Source organism: Biomphalaria glabrata, chromosome 5 (genome assembly GCF_947242115.1).
Source record: "Biomphalaria glabrata chromosome 5, xgBioGlab47.1, whole genome shotgun sequence".
In the NCBI taxonomy this organism is placed as follows: Eukaryota; Metazoa; Mollusca; class Gastropoda; family Planorbidae; genus Biomphalaria; species Biomphalaria glabrata.
The window spans coordinates 47,332,713-47,356,638 of record NC_074715.1 but is presented as its reverse complement, the minus strand read 5'-3'; the positions used below and the strand labels follow the sequence as shown (position 1 = coordinate 47,356,638).

At 36.1% G+C, this 23,926-nt stretch overlaps 1 protein-coding gene across 3 annotated transcripts in view; it reads right to left on the bottom strand.

Moving 5' to 3' along the window:
* Nucleotides 1-23,926, bottom strand: part of LOC106052246 (uncharacterized) — a 33,127-nt gene that overhangs the window by 3,614 nt on the left and 5,587 nt on the right. The window contains exons 1-9 of one of the 3 annotated variants that reach the window (XM_056028455.1): nt 20,084-20,218; nt 16,626-16,805; nt 9,292-9,467; nt 7,938-8,035; nt 6,770-6,868; nt 5,647-5,919; nt 4,733-4,860; nt 4,001-4,158; nt 1,680-1,884 (exon numbers count right to left, since the gene is read on the bottom strand). In XM_056028455.1, the coding sequence (XP_055884430.1) occupies nt 1,680-1,884; nt 4,001-4,158; nt 4,733-4,860; nt 5,647-5,919; nt 6,770-6,868; nt 7,938-8,035; nt 9,292-9,467; nt 16,626-16,652 (1,164 nt within the window). In that variant the 5' untranslated portion in view covers nt 16,653-16,805; nt 20,084-20,218. Of the gene's footprint in view, nt 1-1,679; nt 1,885-4,000; nt 4,159-4,732; nt 4,861-5,646; nt 5,920-6,769; nt 6,869-7,937; nt 8,036-9,291; nt 9,468-16,625; nt 16,806-20,083; nt 20,223-23,926 lie in introns of those variants that run through there. The other 2 variants (XM_056028454.1, XM_056028453.1) reach the window with 2 other exon arrangements.

The following is a 23,926-nucleotide window of genomic DNA, read 5'->3' as shown; positions in this document are numbered from 1 at the left end:
TTGATTGTTATGCAATTTGTGTAAATATTTAGTTACTAATGTAAATACTTTAGATTAAAAAGTATTATAAAATATTTTTATTATGTCGGGGAGTGTTGGCCTTAAATATAATCGCAATCGCCCTCTGCTTGTGGGAAAGGGAGGGGTCGTACTTTTAAAATGGGATAGGCGCGGGTGGGGGGAGGGCACACACTCCCACTTAAGGGAGAGGATTTCTCGCAGATAGATGTAAACTTGGTCGTAAAAGTTACTTAGTGAATCTTAAGGCTACACACTGGGGTCAAGGGTATGGAACAGCATAGGTGCTAAATTGGAAGTCTGGAGAAACTTGTCTCCTTAAAAAGGGTATGGGAATGAGGAGGAGGCTTTGCTTGTGATACTTATAGGGATCTGATATGTTAATGAACTAAAGTAGTATTCATTTTTTTATAACAGCATTAATCTCTATACCTACGCATCCAATATATGCAAATTTATGTTCTATAATATTTATATAAAATATATATGGTTGGACATTGCAAAATGGCTAGAAATTGCGATAAAATATGTTTTGAAATTTAAAAAATAGAAAGTTTATTGAAAAGACAGATGAGATGAAAATTTCTATATTAATATTTGGAATATTGGTCTCTTTGCATCTGTTCTAAACAGAATACACATTCTGTTTATAACAGATGAAAATCTTTAAAGTTCTTAATTTGATGATTATGTTGACAGTTTATGATAAAACAATGAATCAGGCTCCATTACACGGGCGGGTATCTCAAAAGAAATTGGGTCCACCTGTTGATCCTATGAGACTCCTGGGTTTGAAATGTATCAAGTCTTTTCCGCGACCTGCGAAATATCATGCCGATGCTATAAACGTTTATATCCAGCTACATCAAAGTCAATTTGTGGTCCAGTGTCAGTGGCCTGTTTCAGTAGGCCATTGTATAAAAGCAGCTTCTGTGACTACTAAGTCTCAATGTTCGAAAGCTTTTGATAAAGACTACTATAGTGTTTTTCCTGTTCGTTAATTTGTTAGAGTTCTTTCTGCAACCAGGTGGCGCTCACTGATTGCATAATCAAAATTAAAAAAACTCACCAGTCAACCTTATAGGGGCTGGTGATGGACTGAAGCAATGAGCGGAGAATCATCTTTACCTCCCCTGAATCCTGTGATGTCTATATTATATAGTGACTCAAGAGTCATTTTTTCCACACATTCTCATGATTGTCATTTTTTCCCCATTTTGTCAGCTTTTCTTTAGCTAGAATCGTTAAAGTGGCTATTTATTATAACAACATCGATAGCCCATAGCATAAGGATAAAATATACGTTAACATTTTAAAATTATTTTCAAAATTAAGGTCGCTAATTAAAGAGTGCCTAATTATCCGGTGCCTAATTTTCCGCCTTGTCAAAAAGTGGCTAATTATCCAGTGCCTAAATTTCCGGGTGCCTAATTATCCGGGTGCCTAAATATCCTGTGCCTAAATATCCAGTGCCTAAATTTCCAGATAACCTAATTGTGTGGTCTGCTCTATGGTCTTTCAAGTGGATTGTCCTGGATTCAACCCCCCCCCCCCAAACTATCATGTGCCTTCCTGTAGGAGGTTTGGGCTAAGATGTAATAATCTTCTCTTCTGAAGGAACATCCGAAATATATCAAACAAAACAAACTATGTTTACTTACTGCCTTTGTACATTCTTGGGTCACACATTTTGGTTTTAGTATTTTGACATCAGTTTTGGAGCACTGATCTGCCCAGCTAAGGGGCACAACTGATGAACTACTTCTCTGCCCTTGGCCTACTCCTGAAGTTTTCTTAGGGAAAGAAGATAAGGAGACTGAGCTCCTGTTCGTGTCCATGTTCTCTTCCAAAGTGTCCGTTAATGTTCTTCAGTTTAGACAAAATAAGATATGGAAATAATGTTTCACTAATGCAGCTTTTTTTTAGAGTTACAGATATTTAAAAAAAAGTTAAGCTGTAACTAGCATTAATTTCTTCTCGATTTGCCTTCTTATCAACAACAATGCACATTTTCCCCTTGCATTTCAATTGGGTCAAATGGAAATATAGATTATAGACTTTATTATTTTATCAAATTTTTTATGGTAATGTTCATTTTCTTTTTTTTTTTATATTAGATTTAAAAAAAAAAAAAAAAAAAAAAAAAAAATTCAAAATTTAAATAACTATGCCATTTAAAGTGAAGTGAATATAGTAAACTGTGACATTGCAGTAATATGTATTTGCTAAAAGAAAGTAAAAGAAGGGTCTGTGTGGTGCAAGTTTTTTTCACTATGAATATTCCTAAAACTGTGTATTATGTTTTATTATCCAAGCTTTAATAAAAAAAGTTTCCAATTATTAGTCTTTACATGTAATGTTATTAGTCTTTACATGTAATGTTATTAGTGTTTTCTCCCCTTTCTTCTTTATTGTGACCTAATGGAAGAAACATTTCTATATCAAATCCTATTTCTTTTAAATCTAGTCTATATTTATTGTGAAATGCTATAAAGCTTTGGTAATATAGAAATGGCTGAACATTTTTTAAATTCTAGTTTCCTGATTTCCCAAAAAAAATTGAAGCATTTATTTCTCTGTAATGTGAATAATATACAGGTAGGCCTACATAACAAGTTATTTTTGAAATGTCTCAAAATACACATCAAAAGGTCATAGCAGGTGACAGACTCTTACAACATCAGACACTTGGAAAGGTCATAATCTTATCTTATATAATATAGACGTTAATTCAAAAAAGAAGATGATTACGTCCTACGCGTCATGCATTCAGTCATGCATATTAACCAATGACTTAAATTCTGCCAAGTCACTAGTTTTCCTGGCCATAACAAATGAATGACTTTGTGAGAGGGAATAACAAATGAATGACTTTGTGAGAGGGAATAACAAATGAATGACTTTGTGAGAGGGAATAACAAATGAATGACTTTGTGAGAGGGAATAACAAGTGAATGACTTTGTGAGAGGGAATAACAAATGAATGACTTTGTGAGAGGGAATAACAAGTGAATGACTTTGTGAGAGGGAATAACAAATGAATGACTTTGTGAGAGGGAATAACAAGTGAATGACTTTGTGAGAGGGAATAACAAATGAATGACTTTGTGAGAGGGAATAACAAGTGAATGACTTTGTGAGAGGGAATAACAAGTGAATGACTTTGTGAGAGGGAATAACAAATGAATGACTTTGTGAGAGGGAATAACAAGTGAATGACTTTGTGAGAGGGAATAACAAGTGAATGACTTTGTGAGAGGGAATAACAAATGAATGACTTTGTGAGAGGGAATAACAAATGAATGACTTTGTGAGAGGGAATAACAAATGAATGACTTTGTGAGAGGGAATAACAAGTGAATGACTTTGACTTTAAATAAGCTTGCCCAAGCTGTGGTCTATTGATAAACATTCATAGATAAATGTAAACATAAAAATGTTAACATAAACAATGGCAATTGTTTTCCATCATTTAATCATAAGTGACCAAGTGAATGACTTTGTGATAGGGAATAACAAATGAATGACTTTGTGAAAGGGAATAACAAGTGAATGACTTTATGAGAGAGAATAAATAACAAATGAATGACTTTGTGAGAGGGAATAACAAGTGAATGACTTTGTGAAAGGGAATAACAAGTGAATGACTTTGTGAAAGGGAATAACAAGTGAATGACTTTATGAGAGAGAATAAATAACAAGTGAATGACTTTATGAGAGAGAATAAATAACAAGTGAATGACTTTGTGAGAGGGAATAACAAATAACCAAACCACTAAAAGTGTAAAAAAAAAAATAAATCCAAAGTATAAAATGTTACCTAGAATTAGAATCTTTATAGACATGTTAAAAGAAAAGGAAAAATAACTATCTTTTTTTGTTAGGTAGCTATTGTCACATTGATAGTACAAGTTATTTTATAATGTCACATTATGGCACTTAAGATTGATTGGTTAATTTCAACAGTAAAAAAAATACTTACATAAACTCTTGCCAGTCATCATAATTGTCTTCATCAGACAACTTTTTCAACTCTAGCTCAGCAAAGTCTTCATCAGCTACATGTAAATTGTTCCCTAAAACTTTGGAACCAATATCAGTATTCCAATCTATCAGTGATTTCTTGGACTTTCTTCTGATCTGAAAAAAAAAAATATAACAAACTTAAATCACAAATCTGAAACCTCTGAAAATACTTCAAACAAAGTATAATATTCAAAGCCCTTCTAAAGCAAAAATTGACCTCGTAGCCTTTAAAAGGCTTTTGTAAAACAAAAACCAAAAAAAAAAAAAAAAGAAAAAGAAAGCTTTATGATGGTAATAGCAGTTTTTTATAATTGGGGCAAAAGTGTGGAAACATCAACCAGTTAACAAGTTTTGGCATGTTTACAAGCATTTTACTTACAATTGTGTAATCATGTATCAAAATAGATTTATAGTGTCAGAATAAATTATCTTCCCTGTTGTTTTTTTGTAAACTACAATTGACAATTCTAGTTTCTGGATAACAAAAACATTATTATGAAAGTCCTAATAGTTGATTTTTAATGAGTTTCTAAATCAGTTAATACTAATCCAACAAATAATATACATTTTTAAAAAGTTCAAAAAATTATTATTATACAGCATCGAGAAATACAGTAAAATTAAAACAATAGTAATAAATTATTGTGTCACTCCCTGGATCATGATAGGTCTGCCAATACCAACTTACCTTTAGGTCTCTACTTGTTACATCTCCATTAATTCCAATTCTTATAGCATCTCCTTTCTGTAACTGTCTTGCTACTTTACTTCCCACAGTCCCATCTATATTGTAATACTCCTGTGTGGTGTTGAAGCCTGTAGAGATCAAAGTTATAAAAAAAGGTTCCCCTTTCACACCTTCAGATCTATAGGGCAGATGATGTTAAGGTCATTTGTTTCTATGGCCAACGGTTAACGAGCAAGGTGTCATGTGGCCAGCACAATTACACAACTGCCTTTGCTTTCCCCAACTAAAGTCATGTACCCATTAGAGTTGGGTGGACTCAGGGGAGCCCTAAAATCCTGAATTTCAAAATCCCAGTCTTCACTGAGATTTGAGCCCAGGATTCCAGGTTTAGAAGGCAAGCGCTTAACCATCCTGCAGATAAAAGATGCAGCCAAATCTGGTAGATAAGAAAACTGGTCAATTAGACCTGCCACTTACTGGGACCAACCCCTAAAGCACTAAAACAAATCCTATTATACAGTCAAATCTGGTTAATTGGATCAGTCCATTATCAGGACCAAAATGATTGTGCATGATGTGGTCCAATAAAATGGATTTGACTGTTTATATATTTAAAACACTATAGATGGCTTAGTCATTCACAATGACACATTAATAAATGTATAACTTTACAAAATAATACTGAAAATGGCAAAGCTGATTTCAAGCTACAGTAGAATAAAAATAACTGTGTTTTTGTGGTGTTGTGTTTAAATTAAATTAAAGCATTATATGTCTACCACATGACTTCTGTTACATTTTTCACCCCACCATACAAGTGCACATGACAGATTCCTTAGTAAAGAAATAAAAAGAAAAAAACATCTGGTATGATCTTATTAAGCAGTTCAAACATTATAAAAATGATAACTTACTAGTAAAAGCATCAATAACTCCTTCTCCTCCTGCACCTGCAGCTCCTCCAAATGTAAGCCAGGCTTCTAATTTTGGGGTAGGGACATCGTCAGGCTGCCGACGACCTCTCATAAAAATTCCCTGTGCAAGATGGTTCTGTCCAGATTCCCAATAGCAGTTAATATCTTGATTTATTTTCCTGATATTTATGTTTTTGGCCCACAAATCTTCATCTGTTTGTAATGCCAAGAAGCTGTCTGTTGCTGTCTGAATGTTTCTGTATCTTTCTGACCCTGTCATTAACAAATACCAAACGTTTAAAAGAAATGGTTGTTTCATTGCACTAATTTTTTTCTTTAATTCCACATTTTTTTTTTTATTTTTATGAAACCTACTTAAATCAGTTGTCAAAAATAAAGCCACTTATCATCTCTAAAACTTTCTTTAGAAATAATTTTCAAACACACACATACTTCTTCTTGACAGCTTTTTGCTGCTGAGCTGTAAGCTCTTTTGCCGATTATGCCAGAGAAACACACACACATTTATATATATATATATATATATATATATATGTGTGTGTGTGTAAAAATCAATAAGTTGCTAGCTCTGAATTTTTTTTTCACCAACAAGTAAATCATGTTTTTAAAATATATGCAAAATTTCATATTTTTTCAGTTCCTACAATTAGCTGGCACTTTCTTCCTGGACCAAAGTTTAAGGAAGGTAGTAAAAAGGTGGATATTGGTTAGAAGACACAAGTCAAAATCTAAAGTAAAATATTTAATCATTTATTTCAAACTAAAATTGGGCTCATAGAAGTATGGCTGCATAGTTAAGGTTGAAAGAGTGTCACACTAATAACCTGAATGTCATTTGTTTGATCCATATACTTACCTATTTTTCCCTCTTTTTTTGACAATTAAAATATAAAAGTTTAATTTACTATATTATTTGAAAATAAAGTAGAAATTGTTTTTTATATTTAAATTATTTAAATATTATAAGTTATCTCTAACATTAAAAAAAATATGCCCATAATTAAAAAAAAATGACTTACAAAAAGCATCTCATTAGCAAGCTGCATAACACCATTTACTGATTAAAGAATTAGTCATTACTCAGTAGGTCAAATTAAATTACCTTTTGTCTTGGGCCTGACTGGAGAAATTGAGGGAGCTTGACTTTCTCTGGGGGAATAAGCTGTAGATAAGGAGGTCAAAGGTCGACCTCTAACTTCCACTAGAAAATTAGAGAGATCAAAAATAGAATCTTTTTTAAAAAAAAAGTAATGAGACTTTGAAATCATATAATCCTGTAAAATTGTAAAAGTAGTAGGTAGGTGGGTACACAAGATCACAGGAATAACCATAATCAATAGTAACCTGAGCATGTTTTGGGAAAGTTTTATTGTTTGTAGATAACAAAGCATTAACTAGAGCTCTCTAGCCAGAGAAACAGGGACTGATAAAGCCCTGACCTTTTGGCACAGTGCACCTTGTAAGCATAACATTTTTAATACCACAGGCCTGCTACTCTTTGGTGTATCTGGCCTATTCTATAAGGACAATTTGATTTACTTCGGGTGAGTATTAATTTTAGTTTCCACAAGCCAGCATAAAACAGTTTTTTTTTTCTTTTGGAATTATTTTCATTTCATTTGACTTAATATCAATAAAAAATGTCCTCAGTAGTGTCCAAACATCAAAATGTTAATGTTCTTTAACTATAAAAGTTTTTCCAGTATTTAATATAACAATAACAAATATGAATTATTAAGACATATAGTAATAAATGTCATAATTATTTGTATTAAAAAAAAATAAAGTTCCCCTTTCAGACATTGTGATCTATTGGGCAGATGATGTAAAGGATCTGTTTCTTGGCCCATGGTTAATGAGGGTGTCATGTGGCCAGCACAACAACCAACTGCCTTTACTTTTCCTCAACTCATGTCAGGTACTCATTAGAGCTGGGTGGACTCAGAGGAGCCTTAAAGGTAGAATCCCAGTATTCAGCAGGATTTGAACCCAGGACCCTGGTTCAGAAGCCAATCCCCTTACCACACAGCCACCGCTGTTTGGCTATAAATAGTTTAAAGCTTAAAATTATTCATATTGCTAAAAGAAACTTTAATGAACAATTTGTTTTACAAGTAGAAAATCTGAACTAAAGAGGGCAGGGGTGTACAGCACCATTTAAAATGCATTACTAGTACAACTTCTCCCCTCTCAAATACACACTGACACACACAAACACCAAGGTGGAAAAAATGGTTATAATGCTGCATGTAGTCCAGCATGCAATGTACCTTTGTGTCTGGTGCCACTTTCTGTTTGAGGTCGTACAGTTGATGGTCTACTTGCACCAAGTCTTGTGTTGGGTCGAGATACACTGGTGGCTGGTCGACTTCAATAAAACAATAAGGACTTAACAATAAACAAATAAATGGCCGTGGAAAACAACAAGACCAAACGTGAGATCTAAGCACACACTAACGTTGTCGTCTGCCATGAACTGTCATTTCGGTGAATACGTTTTAATTAAGTAAACGATAAACAAATTAAAAAAACGAAAATGAGTCACAATTAGAACTAGAATTATTTTTATAGACCAGCTCTAATGATGCAAAGCATCACGCAATTTTCTTTTGCTTTATTTATTTCGGACGTTCCAACACAAATGAAGATTGTTCCACACTATAGCCCAGACCTTCTGCAAGATGGTATCGTAGTGGCATAGCATGGTGTTATGGAGTACGTGTGTTTGTGTTGCTATGGCGACGTTGGGAAGATGTTAGCGATTGGTTGGGAATGATGCAACATAGGTGGCATTATTGTTTTACATGTTTCGGATGTTCCTTTAGAGTTGAAGATAGTTTACTTCCTACTCCAAAACTCCCGCAGGACGACGGGGGATGGGAGCGGGCGGGGTTTGAACCCGCGACCATCGATAAATCCGAACGACAGTCCAGCGCGCAAACCACACGACCAGGCAGCCAACCGTCACTTGGTCTTAGGACAGACGACTCCAGAACGTGAGACTGAAAGGTTGTGTTGTTGAGTGAGCTACATTTTTATAAGAAATATTATTACTAAAGTCAAGTATATTTAATTAATATCAACTTGATTTTGGCCTATTGTATAAAGAAAGTTCTATTTAGTTTTGTTCACAATAGGAAGTTTTTCAAATTATTTGAATTTTTATTAGTTAAAATAGATTACGCCTACAACGGTTTATTTGTCTACCAACAATTTGATGCTACATATCAACGACCGGTAACAGCACATGGCATCGACAAGGGACCATTGTGATTAAAGTCCGATGCGCATATCACACGACCAGGCAGCAAGCCACGATTATAAATAAGAGAAAGAACAACAACAAAAAGGTTAGTTGGAATAAAAAAAATTGATCCCTGCAAGAAGTTCTATCACTATCTCAGACTTGACACCTAGCAAACGATAGTCTGATATATCTATTATGTAAAAGCGATGCTTAAATTTTCCCCAAAAAATAATTTTAAAAAATACGAAACTGGTCTCAGCGTGGTCTCAACCTAATAGCTGGCCTTCTCAGAGACGAATCGCATTATTATAATCATGTTGGCTATGCAAACACACACGCAGATCTAAGATGACAAAAAAGACCAAATCAATACTTACATGTGTTTTCCGTACAACCTTCGAACAAGTCTCTGCTGCTCGTCCAAGATCTCGTCAGATGTTTTAGGTCGGTATGTCCTAGTACCTGACAGGTCAATGCTGACAGTTCTGCAGGACAGGACGGGCTGGGCTGGAATGTAGTTGTACCGCTGCTCGATGGCACCAAGTGGACGGTTCTAGTGACATAAACATCATTGGATCAGTTGAGGTGGGGGGGGGGGCTGGGAGGAGGCATGAGAGAGGCAAGAGGCAAACATTCTTTTAGCCTCATTTAAGTACGGACATCCCCAGAGACAGGGGGGTATCCCTCTGTCAAAGTGCTAATATTAAAGGGACTATGCTACACCTTTTACAAAATAATAACTACACATTTGAGAACCGTAAGGGTGCACACTAAAACACTTTCAATTTATAAGCCGGTATAAATTATTTTCAAGTCTTAAGTTAATGTTGCGATAAAAAAAAGAAAACAATCCCCACCCATAGTTTTAACCTGTAGGAAGTAGCCTATTATTTCATATGATAACGAACTGTGTCTTGAGGCATGGCTGAAACAAATATTCTCTAATAATGTGAAACTATGAAAGAGGCTACATGTGAAACACCGGCGGTAACTGGGAAAGTGTCAGTTTGTTATTAAGACCCTTCTCCCTTCCCAGCCTTCTCTCTTAAAGTTGTAAGTTATATTTATCTAGTAACAATGTAACAAAAATAAAGAGATAAAAGTATTCTTTCTTTATGATCGTTATAAGCAGATCTAGTAAAAATTATTTTTAAAATGCACAAATGTTACTTTGATTAAAGAGATTACTGGCATTTAGGGCCCTTTAATTGAATATCAATTATTCTATCGTTTAGGCCTACATTTGATCTTATACTAGCAAAAGAAAAGTTTTTTTAAAATGTATTTTAATAAATAGACCTACAAATTAGGCTTTTTTTTTTGTGTGTATTCGTTATCCTCCGCCTAAAAATAATTGACAAGTATAATTTACTGGATTGGTTTTTACAAACGACGTGACACTAGTTTAATTGACTTTCTTATTCATAGTCCCGATATTAGTCACGAATTTTTGTTAAAGCTTGAAAATAAATCAATTCAGTCTTAGAGAGCTCGCTAATATTATTATTTCCTATCTGAAGAAGTAACATTTGAAAAGTAGAGAAAAAAAAATACTATAAAAAAAAGCAAGATAATCAGACTTTGTTTATTTATACAAACATTTAAATTTATCAAGCTACATAATATGCTAAAATCTGAATTTCAATAGCTTTTTATTTTAATTTTCAAGATATAACCGTAACAGACGGGCAGACGGACGGACGAACAGACAGCAAACGAAACTAATAGCTACTTTTCCACTTTTGCGTGTCGCTTTAAAAAAAAAACTCTCCGAAAGATGGTAAATTATGCTTATAAACTTAAAAAAAAAATAATCAGAGGAGAAGAATAATATTGGGTTTTAATGTGACTGCGTTCAGTAGAGTAACTAAACGCTCTCTATAGACTCTGGTCAGATACAAAATAATGACTAAACGAAAATCAATCATGAAAGAAAGGGTTACTATGAAAGGTAAACTAGAAATGTCAACCATCGATTTTATTTCAGTCCTCAATAAACAGCTCGTGACTTTGGCACTTCCGGAACATCCATCAAGCGCCACGAGTCGTCTGCTAGACAAACCAAAGGTCATGCACTTCAGAGAGATGTTTCCGACGTTGCGTAAAAATTTTTAAAAAGGAAAGAAAAAGTAAATTTTATCAAAGATTCTCAAATTAGGACATTCTCATTTTTCACCAGTTTGGGTCCCTAAATATATTTTACGACCTAGATCTAGATCTATTATAATTCTTCTTTTTTTTTTGGTGGGGCGGGGGGTATCTGAGATGAACATCTCATTGAGCGTATTGATAATCGATACGTATGCTTTGACAAATATGTACAAATGCTCCTTCTTCCCTAGAGCTATTAGAACATGGAATGGGTTGCCTGAGCCAGTCAGAAAAACTAATAACTTGGCAGAATTTAAGTCATTGGTTAACATGCATGACTAGATGCATGACGCATAGGACGTAATCATCTTTTTTTTTTTAAGTAACGTCTGTATTTTATAAGATAAGATATAATATCCATATTAATTCCAACTCATAGGTTAGACTCAACTTTTGGGGATAAAAGATAATGGCACATTCCTCGTCCCATGTGCTAGGACAAATTTATACAAATGCTCCTTCTTCCCTAGTGCTATTAGAGCATGGAATGGGTTGCCTGGGCTAGCCAGTAAAAACCAGTGACTTGGCAGAATTTAAGTCATTGGTTAATATGCATGACTAAATGCATGACGCGTAGGACGTAATCATCTTCTTTTTTGAAGTAACGTCTGTATTATATACGATATGAGCTTGTTGCAATGTACACACATAGAAACTAGGCTACATCTCTTTAGGAACGGAGTGTATAAAATCGAAAAATATTTGTCTACACACGTCTGTTAACGTGTGTTCGTTAGACATTAAGGCGTTAAAGATAAATAATAAAACTTGTACGGTAGCGAATGTAAGGCGTCTTATCTGGTCATCGAACCGAACTAAACGATATTATTGCCGAAATGTTATAAAAATAGATTTCATCGAAAGATGTGCATAAGCACTTAAGTTGTCTGCCTCTGTGGTGACACTGCTGTTACATGGGTCTAGACTAGAGTATAGGCCTACAAATAAACATGGCTACTCGTCTTTTTAGAGAGTTCCTGGTTTAATCCGCAGTCTCGTCTGGTTGGAAGCCATTGTTCCTTATCTCACACAAGAGCTGTACGGGATGATGTCGGGACCTATCCGAGGACACGTGTCGAGATTACTTAGGTCAAATTGGTTAGGGTTATAGAAGATAGTTTTTTTAAAAATTTCAGACTTGTGGCGATTGTTACATATATATATATATATATATATATATATATATATATATATATATATATATATATATATATATATATATATATATATATATATATATATGGCCTCCTTCAGTGACGAAGCGACTATGACTCTTTTCATAGAAGTGAAGTGAATTTCTGGGCATTTGCTATGGTCGGAATGATGTCGCTCCTGATGTTTCCTCAGGGTTGACTCCCGAAGCCTTTCCCATGTTTGAGTATAGCTGCAAGGCAGCAGAGGTTTGAGTTCAGAGCTTTCCTTCTCCAAGTTGGGTAACCAGCCAAGAAGTCCCTCGATTGTTACATAATCTACACATAACAAGTGTTTCAGTCTTTGTCAGAATCAGTGACGGGGCGTGTTGGCTGAGTGGTAGAGCGCTTGGCTTCGAATGGTCTCGGGTTCAAGTTTCGGTGAAGACTTGGGTTTTGAACCTCGATATTTTTAAGACGCCTCTCAGTCCACCCGACTCCGATGGATACCTGACATTAATTGGGAAAAGTAAAGGCGGATGGTCGTCGTGCTGCCCACAAGATAATCCGTTGACCGTCAGTGATAGATACAGATGACCTTAACATCATTTGCAAATAGATCGCAAGGTCTGAAAAGGGGGGGGGGGCATTTTACTTCTCAAACTCAGTCGGTGGATCAAAATGTAAATCTAAATTGGTAACACTAAGTCTGAAGTCGAGGCTTGTCGTCTGAAACTATTACCAGATGTTTTATACGGTACACAATATATGCCATGATGGTACCCCCCCCCCCCCCCCCCCCAGGCTGAGTCCGCAACGGAGCACTTAATGTTTGTAAATAACATACAATTGGGGGGGGGGGGGGAGCGCTAAGTCGAAAGATTAATAGTGTCATGAAATAAAGTGAGGCATAAAGTCACAAGCGAGGGATTACAAGTGTCATTAAGTCTGCGGGTAACTTCCTTCTGCCATTAACGACAGCGTGAATGGCGGAGTAATTAATGAGCTGGCGTAGCAAATAAAGCATAGCGGATGATTAGGTCAAAGTGGGCTTCAAAAAAGAGAAAAAGGCAATCTTTAAATAATCTGTACTACAAGTTCATAACATACCTTTTCAGCGCCTATTTAATGACATTATCTTTTGAAATATGGAGGTTTGTATCCTTGTCTAAACACGAACGTTTAATGCAGAATCCTGTTAACTATTTCATGGTGTGCATAGCTTTAAAATTATTGTAGCCTATAATTTAAATTAAGATCCATATGTTAACACACGAGACCCGTCACATGGGAAATGTAGCCGCGAATAGCAGAATGAAATTTTGTGGCGTCTTACTGTGGCTCCGTTATAGACAACTTTACAAGATTACAACTTCGGGACTTATTATCTGCCCCTTAATTTATTCTTGGATTGACAGAGTCAAGTGGGTAAAACATGGAACCGGACTTGTTCTGTTCGTCATTCTGAGACCCTCCCCGCCACACTATTTCACTGCTTCTCAATGTTTCTCATGTCTATGTACAACTAAAAACCAATGGTTCTAGAACTGTAAACCATATTTTCATAAAGTCGTGTAATAATTAGGGTATTATTTGTTGATCAAAGTGTATTTTTGCTCAATGTCGTCTATTGAGGATTTCAGGTAAAATTCTTCACCTGTAGCGAGTATCCTCATTGCTAATGTTTGTTTGTTTGAACCAGCCGTGACCTCCGTGACCCTATTTTTTCTGTCTAAGCCTAAGTCATCATCTTTTGGTAATCGGAGAGCGTAGATCTAGATCTAGAGCCTTTACTAAACGAGACAACATTTGTTCACCATTGTAGATCTAGAGTTTTTAATCCACGATGAATGTTTCGAAAAGTCTAAATCATATTTAGATGAAAATTCTAGGTATTTCAAAAGAAACATTTCTATGTGCACTACACAGCAAGACAATGGTTTCATCAGTGACGCATCAGCCTAAACGCTTAACCTTGGCCCATAACGAGGGATGACGTAGGGCGCGCGGTGGTCAGAGGTCAGGCTTTCCATTATCGAAGGTGCCAAGCCTGCTCTTTCTTGAAGATGTGCACAGACTATAACATATATAGAAATATTTTTTGGGTCCTCAAAGTTGGCGAGTGTGTGAAAACGTTTGTGAAAGCCACAGAGAGGGTGACAGGATTACTTCATGGATCCTTTCTAGTGGGACTCTGGGACTTGGCCTAGAGTGGCCATTAACACTCTACATTTATCATTCACTCATTTTTTTTCCACCTTTTTTATTATAAGAAAAACAAAAAGTCACTTATAACACTGTATGCCAACTCATTCACCAATCGTAAACAAACAACATTTAGCCACGTGATAATATTAATAAAACAATGAAAATAACGTATCACGTGACAGCCTTTATGGATTGCGTAATTTGTATAGAAGATATAGAGAACCATGTGGCAAAATGTTGTTTGTTTACGATTTGGTGAATGAGGTCCATTTCGAGCAAGAATCGAACCCAAACTTTTCAGCTAAGCAGATAAGCGCTCGACTACTTAAGCACTACATTTCACCATGAGCGATAACAGCCAGTGGACCGTGACCATCAATTTAAAGGTCCGCGATACAAAAACAAACAAACAATAACTGTATATACTTTATAACTAATGTATAAATCTATCCCCGTTCTCACACTTTCTGTTTAGTGCAAGTCCGTCACCAAGATCAACAACTTCATAGGTGGCGCTTCTTTCAAAACGCTTAGAGCCATAGTTCAAGACTTCTGCTGTTCTATGGACTTGTATGTATACACTTTCAAATTATATATAACTATAAAAAAATTGCTTAATTTAATTCATGTTTATCATACGCTTATATCATGCTGAAATAATGTTTATATCATGCTTAAATTATCTTACATTTTATAAATATTATACTCTTGATAATAAATACATTTATTTTACAACTTATTTTGACATTTATCGTGTAAAAAGTGAAGTAGAAAACTCTATTTCTGATCTAATACTCTAAGGGGCAGATGATGTGAAGGCCAATGGTAATGAGGGTGTCATGTAGCCAACACATCCACCAACTACTTTTACGAATTTTTACGAATTTAAAATTCCCGCCTTCTCTGAGAATCGAACTCAGGGACTTTGCCATCCGCTCACCACCGCTCACCTAGAAACAAATATCAGGGGTGTTTTTAGACAAACAGGGTGACCGTCTAAGGCCAACACTGCCAATGGAGCCCGAATGAGCGTTTTCTTTCCATAAATAGTCAATAATTTGCAGGTATGAAAGAATCACGAATTTTCTTTCGGTAAATGTGTACTTAGTAGCGTACATTGACGACGTCAGACAGACTCAAAGTGGTGGAAGGCGCCTCAGTAGCAAGAAACTGATCATCCTTACCCAAGGGCCCCATCTACGCTTCTTGCCTGCGTCCCTTAAGATCTAATGAAACGGCCCTGTAGTAATGTCATACCGATCTTTCTCCATTAGCTGGCCAGGCTGTTACAAATATCATTAGATCTAGGTCATTCACCGAAACCTCGAACGAATAGATTTGCATTTTTACTATGCACCCGATACTTCTCCTTGATATTGTATACTATTTGACAATTTATGTGATGTCGATACGGAGAAGACATTGGCAGATCTGTCTCAGGGGAGGTAAGCTGGGCTTCCAATCTTAATAGAAAAGGGACATTACTAAGAAACTTTATTGAGGCCATCGAACCAGGGACTTTTTGTTTGCATGGAAAGGGCTTAGCCGCGTGATAAAAACTTCCATACTAAATAAAGGTAGACATTAAAAAAAAATTCTTCCCAGCATTACTTCATTGCCGTCAGGCCTAATTTACATACGTAGTTATATGATTGTCCTTTTCAGTCGAAGAGCAACATATCTATCGGTATGAATGCCCTGTGTCAAATACTTTCAGATCGAGGTACGGTGCTATTGGCTATCAGTGGCGTAGCTAGGAATTAGCTATCGTTTGGGAGCCCTGTGGGCTTGAACTCTTTAGGGGCCTCTGCATTTTGACATTCGACATCATGACATGAGGATAATGGCGTAATATTTAATATTTAATGTAAAAAAAATAATAATTTCGAACGCTCATTTCGAGGACCCATCAAGTGGTGGTTTTCAAATTATCTATAGCTACGCCACTGTTGGCTGTGGAAAAAAGAATAGGGGCGGGGAAGGGGAGTACTGACACGTCTTAGAGACTAAATGGTGGGGCGCTGCCAGGTTTGTGTCATGATGACCCGTTGGGTATGAGGGAGGTTCTGACACAAATGTCTACTAAATCAACGAATCCAAACTTTACATGCATTATAATGGTATTGGCACTGCACTATTCAACGTGTGTAATCCTGTACAGAACAGAACTCATTGGCACATTACTCAATATTAATATTAGGCTTCAATAGTTAAATATTTACTGTGTACTTTAGAAGTGTCCTTTCCATTGTAGCTAATCACTCCAGTAACATTGTAGTTTCTTCATCTCGGCTTTGACTCGAGCCTGAACGTGGTGACAACGTGTTTCTTCATCAGACTTAAATCTAATATCTGTCACCAAATGTTCTTTGAACAATGTTTGTCCTTTGAGAATGACGTGTCTGTAATCATTGTCACACGCATGTGCTGCATTTATAACATCGCAATAACCTAACAAGTTAACAAAAGTAAAATTTACACGCAAGAGTGGTTTTCTAACATGTTGGTGTCTAGATTAAACCTATGAGGCCTATGGTGGTCACGTGACTTAAGGGGTGTTTGTTTACGATTGGTGAATGAGGTCCATTTAGCTATTATATCAATGAATGTTGTAAAAAATAGTATTATACGATTTATCTGATAGACATTTATTTAAAACTACTGTGCAAATTGGGGGTCCCGGGTTCGAATCCTGATAAACACTGGGATTTTTTTATTTCGGGATCTTTGGGTGCCTGTGAGTCCGCCCAACTCTAATGGGTACCTGACATAAGTTGGAGAAAAGTAAAGGCGGTTGGTCGTTGTGTTGGCCACATGACACCATCGTTAACAGTGGGCCACAGAAACAGGTGACCTTTATATCATCTGCCTTATAGATCGCAAGGTCTGAAATGGGAACTTTTTACTGTACACATTATTCAAATAAGTAAGTTGGTCTAATAATGTGTAAACTGTTGCTTCAATATCAAAGTGACTATCGGAGGATTATCTCCCCTGGCTAAAAAAAAAAAAATCAAAGCTTAGATAGCATTGAGGGAGAAAGTCAAGAGCCACAACTGTAGTGTTTATGGCGTTATTAGCTTTTACCATGGCATGTAACTGATCATTGCGACTCTTTCTCTGGTTGATTGACATGTAGCTCTCCAGTAATGTATGCAAGGTGTGATCAACTGTGTAGTTGCCTCATCAGAAAGAGAAATATAGCGAAGAAAAAAAAATGTAGGCTACTATCGATTTTTTTTTTGGACAATTATTTGGGGGACTAAAAGCATTAACAAATCCTGTTTTACTTAACATGGATATATTTGTGAAAGTAGGTCTAACGGTTATTTCGAATTTTATTTTTAGTTCACTGCAGAACTTTATACCGTAAAACGAGGCTATTCTTCACTGCTGAATGTTATACTCTCTCAAACTATGATGAGCAAAAGTTCGCGTGTCTGGCCCAATTGAATGGTTGACGTTGTATTTCAGTGATGTCCAACCTACGGCCCGAGGGCCATATCCGGCCCCAAGACACCCCTGAATGACAAATTAGCCGGAAAAGATTGGGAATCACTAGGACATTTGTACAGAGAGTCCTTTTAGATGTGTGTACCTAATGTTTGAGTACAATCTATAAAATGTGTACAGAGAGTCCTTTTAGATTTTTTAACCTAATGTTTAAGTGAGTTGGCCTCCCTCAGTCGTAGAGCGACTATGGTTCATCTCGAACACTTTTTCGAATGGCACACTTTTCTTCCAGAGCTGAAGCCCATGTTTTTTTCACTGTCCAAAGATTTTTTGGTCACCGTTTCTCTCCATCTAGTGCGGTCTAGGGTTATATCTTCCCAATGGACAGTATCAATGGTCAGCATTTTTTTTTATTTTGATTGTTTTGTTGATGTGTAAGTACACTCTATAAAATGTGTACAGAGAGTGCTTTTAGATTTTGTGAACCTAATGTTTAAGTACACTCTTTAAAGTGTGTACAGACAGTGCTTTTAGATTTTGTGAACCTAATGTTTAAGTACACTCTATAAAATGTGTACAGAGAGTGCTTTTAGATTTTGTGAACCTAATGTTTAAGTACACTCTTTAAAGTGTGTACAGACAGTGCTTTTAGATTTTGTGAACCTAATGTTTAAGTACACTCTATAAAATGTGTACAGAGAGTGCTTTTAGATTTGTGAACCTAATGTTTAAGTACACTCTTTAAAGTGTGTACTTTATAGGCTTACAATACCTTAGAGCGCCTTTCTCCCTCAACGTAAATTTAAAAAATTGAAAGGAGCAAGAAGCTTCTTGTTTCCAAAAACAAAAGATTTTTTTTGCTTATACTAATGAGAGAATCTGATTCGACATTGGCCTAGGATTCTGGACAGAGTATCTCAAAGGTCAGACCGAACCAAATTAGAGCTATTCGTAGACTGTTTCTCTCCGTCTCGCTAAACAAAAGCAAGACTATCACAAATGTTATCCTGTGTGCCCCACCAACGCGGTCCCTCCCACTCTGTGTGTCTTATTTGTGTCTAAAGACGTTCTAAACTTAGAGACACTCCAGAGCAGACGACTAAAACTTTAAGTGGCATTGATACATAAAACACCGCAGGGTTTCTGTCCAAGGCTTTTGCAAGCGAGGAATTGAGCCTCTTGGGCCCTGACTCAAATTAAGTTTGATGATGATGATACATAAAACACTGAACCATAATCTTCAAATACAAAAGCACAACCTAATAAAAATACTCAGAAAGACACAAAGATAAAGGCACAGTCCTAGTTCCATATGCTAGGACTAATTCGTATAACGCTCCTTCTTCCCCAATGACATTAGAGCATCGAACGGGTTGCGTGAATCAGCCAGTAAAACTAACGAAGTAATAGTGTTTGTCTCTTATTAATATGCATGACAAGATTAATACACTGATACGCGAGCATAATTATTTATCTGTCACTAGGCTATATAGCGTGCTAACTCCTCTTATTATAACTATGTTTACAATTTTTGGGGTTTACAATGGTTCGCATAAAAGAAAACAGTAAGTGCGGCCAAATTGTGAGAACCGCTTAAAGGCAGAATGCAGTGATTCATTGAAGACGCAATCAAACAACAGGCGGTAACTCAAAACTCTTCATAAAACCATACAAAGCATTGCTATCACTTATGCCTTTTAGCACGCCTTTTCTTTTCCCCAGACACCCACTCGCACAAATCCTTTTTTTTTTTCGAGAGACAAATAATAAGTGGCCCTACCAATAACAACGATTTTTTATAAATAAAACAGCAAATATTTGATTAAAACTAAGCTTGAAATACTAGTATAGTGAGTATTGTGTGATTTTTATTATATCCATGAACAGATTAAAAACACTTCATAAATGTACAGACTTCTTCAAAAGAAAAAAATTAAAAGTGGTGTAATTTTCTGAAAAATTCTGCTTGCATATGTAATTTTAAAAAATTAGATGGTTCATTTTTAGAAAAGAAAAAAGTAGCCGTTGCATCAGAACTTTGAATGATCTAAAATATCATGATGTCCGATTTTCTTTTTCTCTTCTAGTTTCTGAGATCTAAACGGGACGGACGGACAGACAGGCCACACACAAAACTAATAGCGTCTTTTCCCCTTTCGGGGGCCGCTAAAAACTCTAAATATATTGTCTGTAAGAAACTTAAAAATGTTAGATTCATAAAACCTACCCTAGCGTGTTTGGTCAAGACTTTGTCCGTTTTGTAATTGACGTAGTCCAACACAGCTAAAGGACGTGCGGTCATCTTAGTGTTATTGTGTTTCTTACTGACTGGTTAACACTCGAGTCTCACATTGCTCCAGGTCTGTCTAGGAAGAAACACAATAATTAGGAACACAGAATTAACAAAATGTATATGTCAATACGGAGGCGAGGTGGTTGAGGTAAAGCGCTTGGCCTCTGAACCGAGAGTTCCGGGTCCAAATCCTGGTGAAGACTGAGATTTTTAATTTCGGGATCCTTGGCGCGCCGCTGAGTTCACCCAGCTTTAATGGGTACCTAACATTAGTTGGGGAAAAGGGGGAGGGGAGGGTTTATATATCTATATCTATCTATCTATCTATCTATATATATATATATATATATATAACTGTGCTACAACTAGAGTTGAACTACTGTCTTTTTTCCATACGAAAACTTAATTCGCAGATGCATTGTTTCTAGCCGAGTGCGTGTGTGTTTCAGAAAGAGGAGAGCGAGAAAGGTAGGGGTAAAGTAATGTAACATATATAAATCACAGGTCTTTAAGATCAAACATTCAGTATTCTGCGGGGGCATAACTAATATACCTACCTCAGGAAAAACACCAAGACACCTTTTTTTTTTAAAAAAAAATTACTGAAATCCAACAAAAAGAAAAATTATGTTATAAAGAGGAAAATAAATAGCAACTGTATTGAAATATTCTAAGTAGAATATATTGTGCGGTAAGAATTATGTCCAGTAAGATGATTGTGCAGTAAGAAATATGTCCAGTAAGATGATTGTGCAGTAAGAAATATGTCCAGTAATATGATTGTGCAGTAAAGAAATATGTCCAGTAAGAAGATTGTGCAGTAAAGAAATATGTCCAGTAATATGATTGTGCAGTAAGAAATATGTCCAGTAATATGATTGTGCAGTAAAGAAATATGTCCAGTAAGAAGATTGTGCAGTAAAGAAATATGTCCAGTAAGAAGATTGTGCAGTAAAGAAATGTACGCACTGGGATGGGTTGTAAAGAAAAATGTCTAAAACATAATCTAATCCATGTTTCATTCCTCTCAAAGTCAAAGGATGTAGTCTCATACCAACAACCAAGTCAACTACCAGTGTACTAACTGTCTCTTCCTTAAAGCTAAGGTTCTAGTTCGCCTCCTTCAGTAGTAGAACAACTATGGTTCATCTCAACGAAAAACGAGATGAAGACCTGGTCATTACTTATGGTCGGAAAGCAGTTCCCCCTCTCTCCACGCAGTTGATGTGTCCAAAGGAAAGGCAAATACTCATACAGTTTGGGATCAGTAGCGTCGGTGGTTCTGCCTAAGGGTCACCAGCTCCTGATTTTTCCTCAGGGTTGTCTCCCGCCGTTGCCATGCTTGGGGACAGCCACATAGCAGAAGAGGCTTGAATTCAGAGTTTTCCTTCTCCTGGGTTGGTGACCAACCAAGGCTAAAGAGCCCCTTCTGCCCGAAGGTAAGGTAACGTAATGTAACCTATATAAATCACTGGTCTTTAAGATCAAACATTCAGTATTCTGCGGGGGCGTAGCTCATATACGGGAAATGAGAGGTATCATTGGCACCCCGTCACCTCACTTCCACAGGCCAAGAAAAAAAAAACATACACCTGAATGTATAGCAATACATACTCGAGACAGTGGCAAGGTTTGAGATACATCAATGTAGGCTTTTTGGTGGGGAGTGGGGTATTTTGTGAATAAATTAAAACTTAGATCTAGGTCTGGAGAACTTGTCTTTTGTTTTATTAGAGTTTATTGGGTATAGATAAGCCTGACTAGAGGCACGAGGGAATCTCTTCACATTTTCATTTCTAAGAAGATAATTTTAGCAATTAAACAATCTACAACAGCATGATAAACCTGTGAACAAAACTATTCTAAAATATTTTTTAAGCCTTCTAGATCTAGTGATTTTTTTTTTGTATGGTAAAAATCTTAATTCATAAAGCACGGCATATAATTATAAACTTAAATACAATCTCTTTCGATGTTGTAACAAGAAAAAAAAACTGTTTTTAAAAAGACTTATCTAAGGAGAAGAACTTCACATTTAGGCCTACATTTACACACACACACATATATATGTATTAAAGCCATACTAAGCGGACATGTCGACATAATGTAGAAGTTGTGTCCCTTTTTTTCGATATCAAACAAAATAATTAATTACCAGTAATTAATTGACTTAATTGATTAATCTTTTTATTGCTTCGTGTAGGTCTATTGTCCTCCCCACTTAATAATTGTTCAAAGTTTCAAACAGATCCGAGAATAGATGTGGGAGAAATAACGTGTACACAATTTTTTACCAGACAGACAGAGTTGATATCAGCTTTGTAAAAAAAAAATATTTGTTCATACATTCGTGTTTCATGTTTGAATGCAGAGAACTAGCCAATGAGATTGTAGATAATGTTGTAACTAATACACACACATTGTCAAACTGACATACACATGAGTGGTTGCTGTGTTCGGAAAGATTGTTGTGTAGATCTGCTTATTTCGTGTACGACACTCCCACTCAAAAGGAATGTTTACTTTAGATGTTGACAATTTCTGTAAAAATGTTCACTATGAATCAGGGATTACAATAAACGTCTAAAGATTGCTAAGATAATGTAGAAAAAAAAAATCACGTAAACCAGTGGTCTGTCATAACGTCTTTGACGTCAGGGGAAAAAAAAAGTCCTCAATTAGTCTTAAAAACTTCCAGGCCTAAACGAATAAAAAGCTTTAGTGGATCTTTTCAAGAAAACTCTTATTTGCTTATCGCACCAAACTTAATCGATTGCATACAGAGACTCGGCTCTTCGTTCTAAAATATCGACATACACCACTGAACAAATTAACAAACAAACGGGGAGTATTTAATAGCTGTATAAAGCCTACATCGGTTTAGTTGTACTAGCTGCTAGGAGCTACAAACCAACCACCGACCAATAACACACCGTACAAAAACGTATAACTGTATTTCTATTTTATTTGTGTACGTATTCCAATGATTTAATAATCAAGTACTGTGGCCTAATTTGTTACGTAGATAGGGATTTGGGGGCCCGGGAGGTTGACCTTTATAGGGGCCCCTGCATTTTGACTATGACATCATGACATGAGATAATGTACTTAATAAATATATGTCTAAATTCCAATTGGGACAGTATGTAAGTAAAATTAACAAAAAAAATTAACGTTAAGAATATTTTAATGAACGATACTGTTGTTTGTTGCTTGCTTTCTGTGCAGCAAAGACATCTATAACATCATCTAGATCAATGCTGTCTAGTATTTTTGAATCCACGTGAATAGCAAAATAGCATGGCAATGACGGAACATTTAATACTTAATAATAATAATAATTTTATTTATAAAGCGCTGTTAACAAACAAAATGTAGGCTCAAGGCGCTGTAATAACATTACAAACAAAAACACGAGAGCTAAAATGACAGTTAATCTAAAAAAGTTTTAAACAGATAGGTCTTAATGTTCTTCTTAAAAGTGGTGTAGCATGTTGTCTGTCTGAGATCAATGGGGAGTGAGTTCCAAACCTTTGGTCCGTGAACTGAAAAAGCACGCAGACCGTAGCTTTTGAGGGAGAAACGTTGCACTACTAAAAGCGTTGAGTCCATTGAGCGCAGGGCTCTCTGGGGGACATATGGAGTAATCAGTTCGCTAAGGTACAAGGGCATCTCATTGTTATATATACACTGATGACAAAGTGTGGCGACCTTGTAATCGATTCTCGCTTTCACGGGAAGCCAATGGAGCGTGCGCAAGAGCGTAGTAGCAGAATC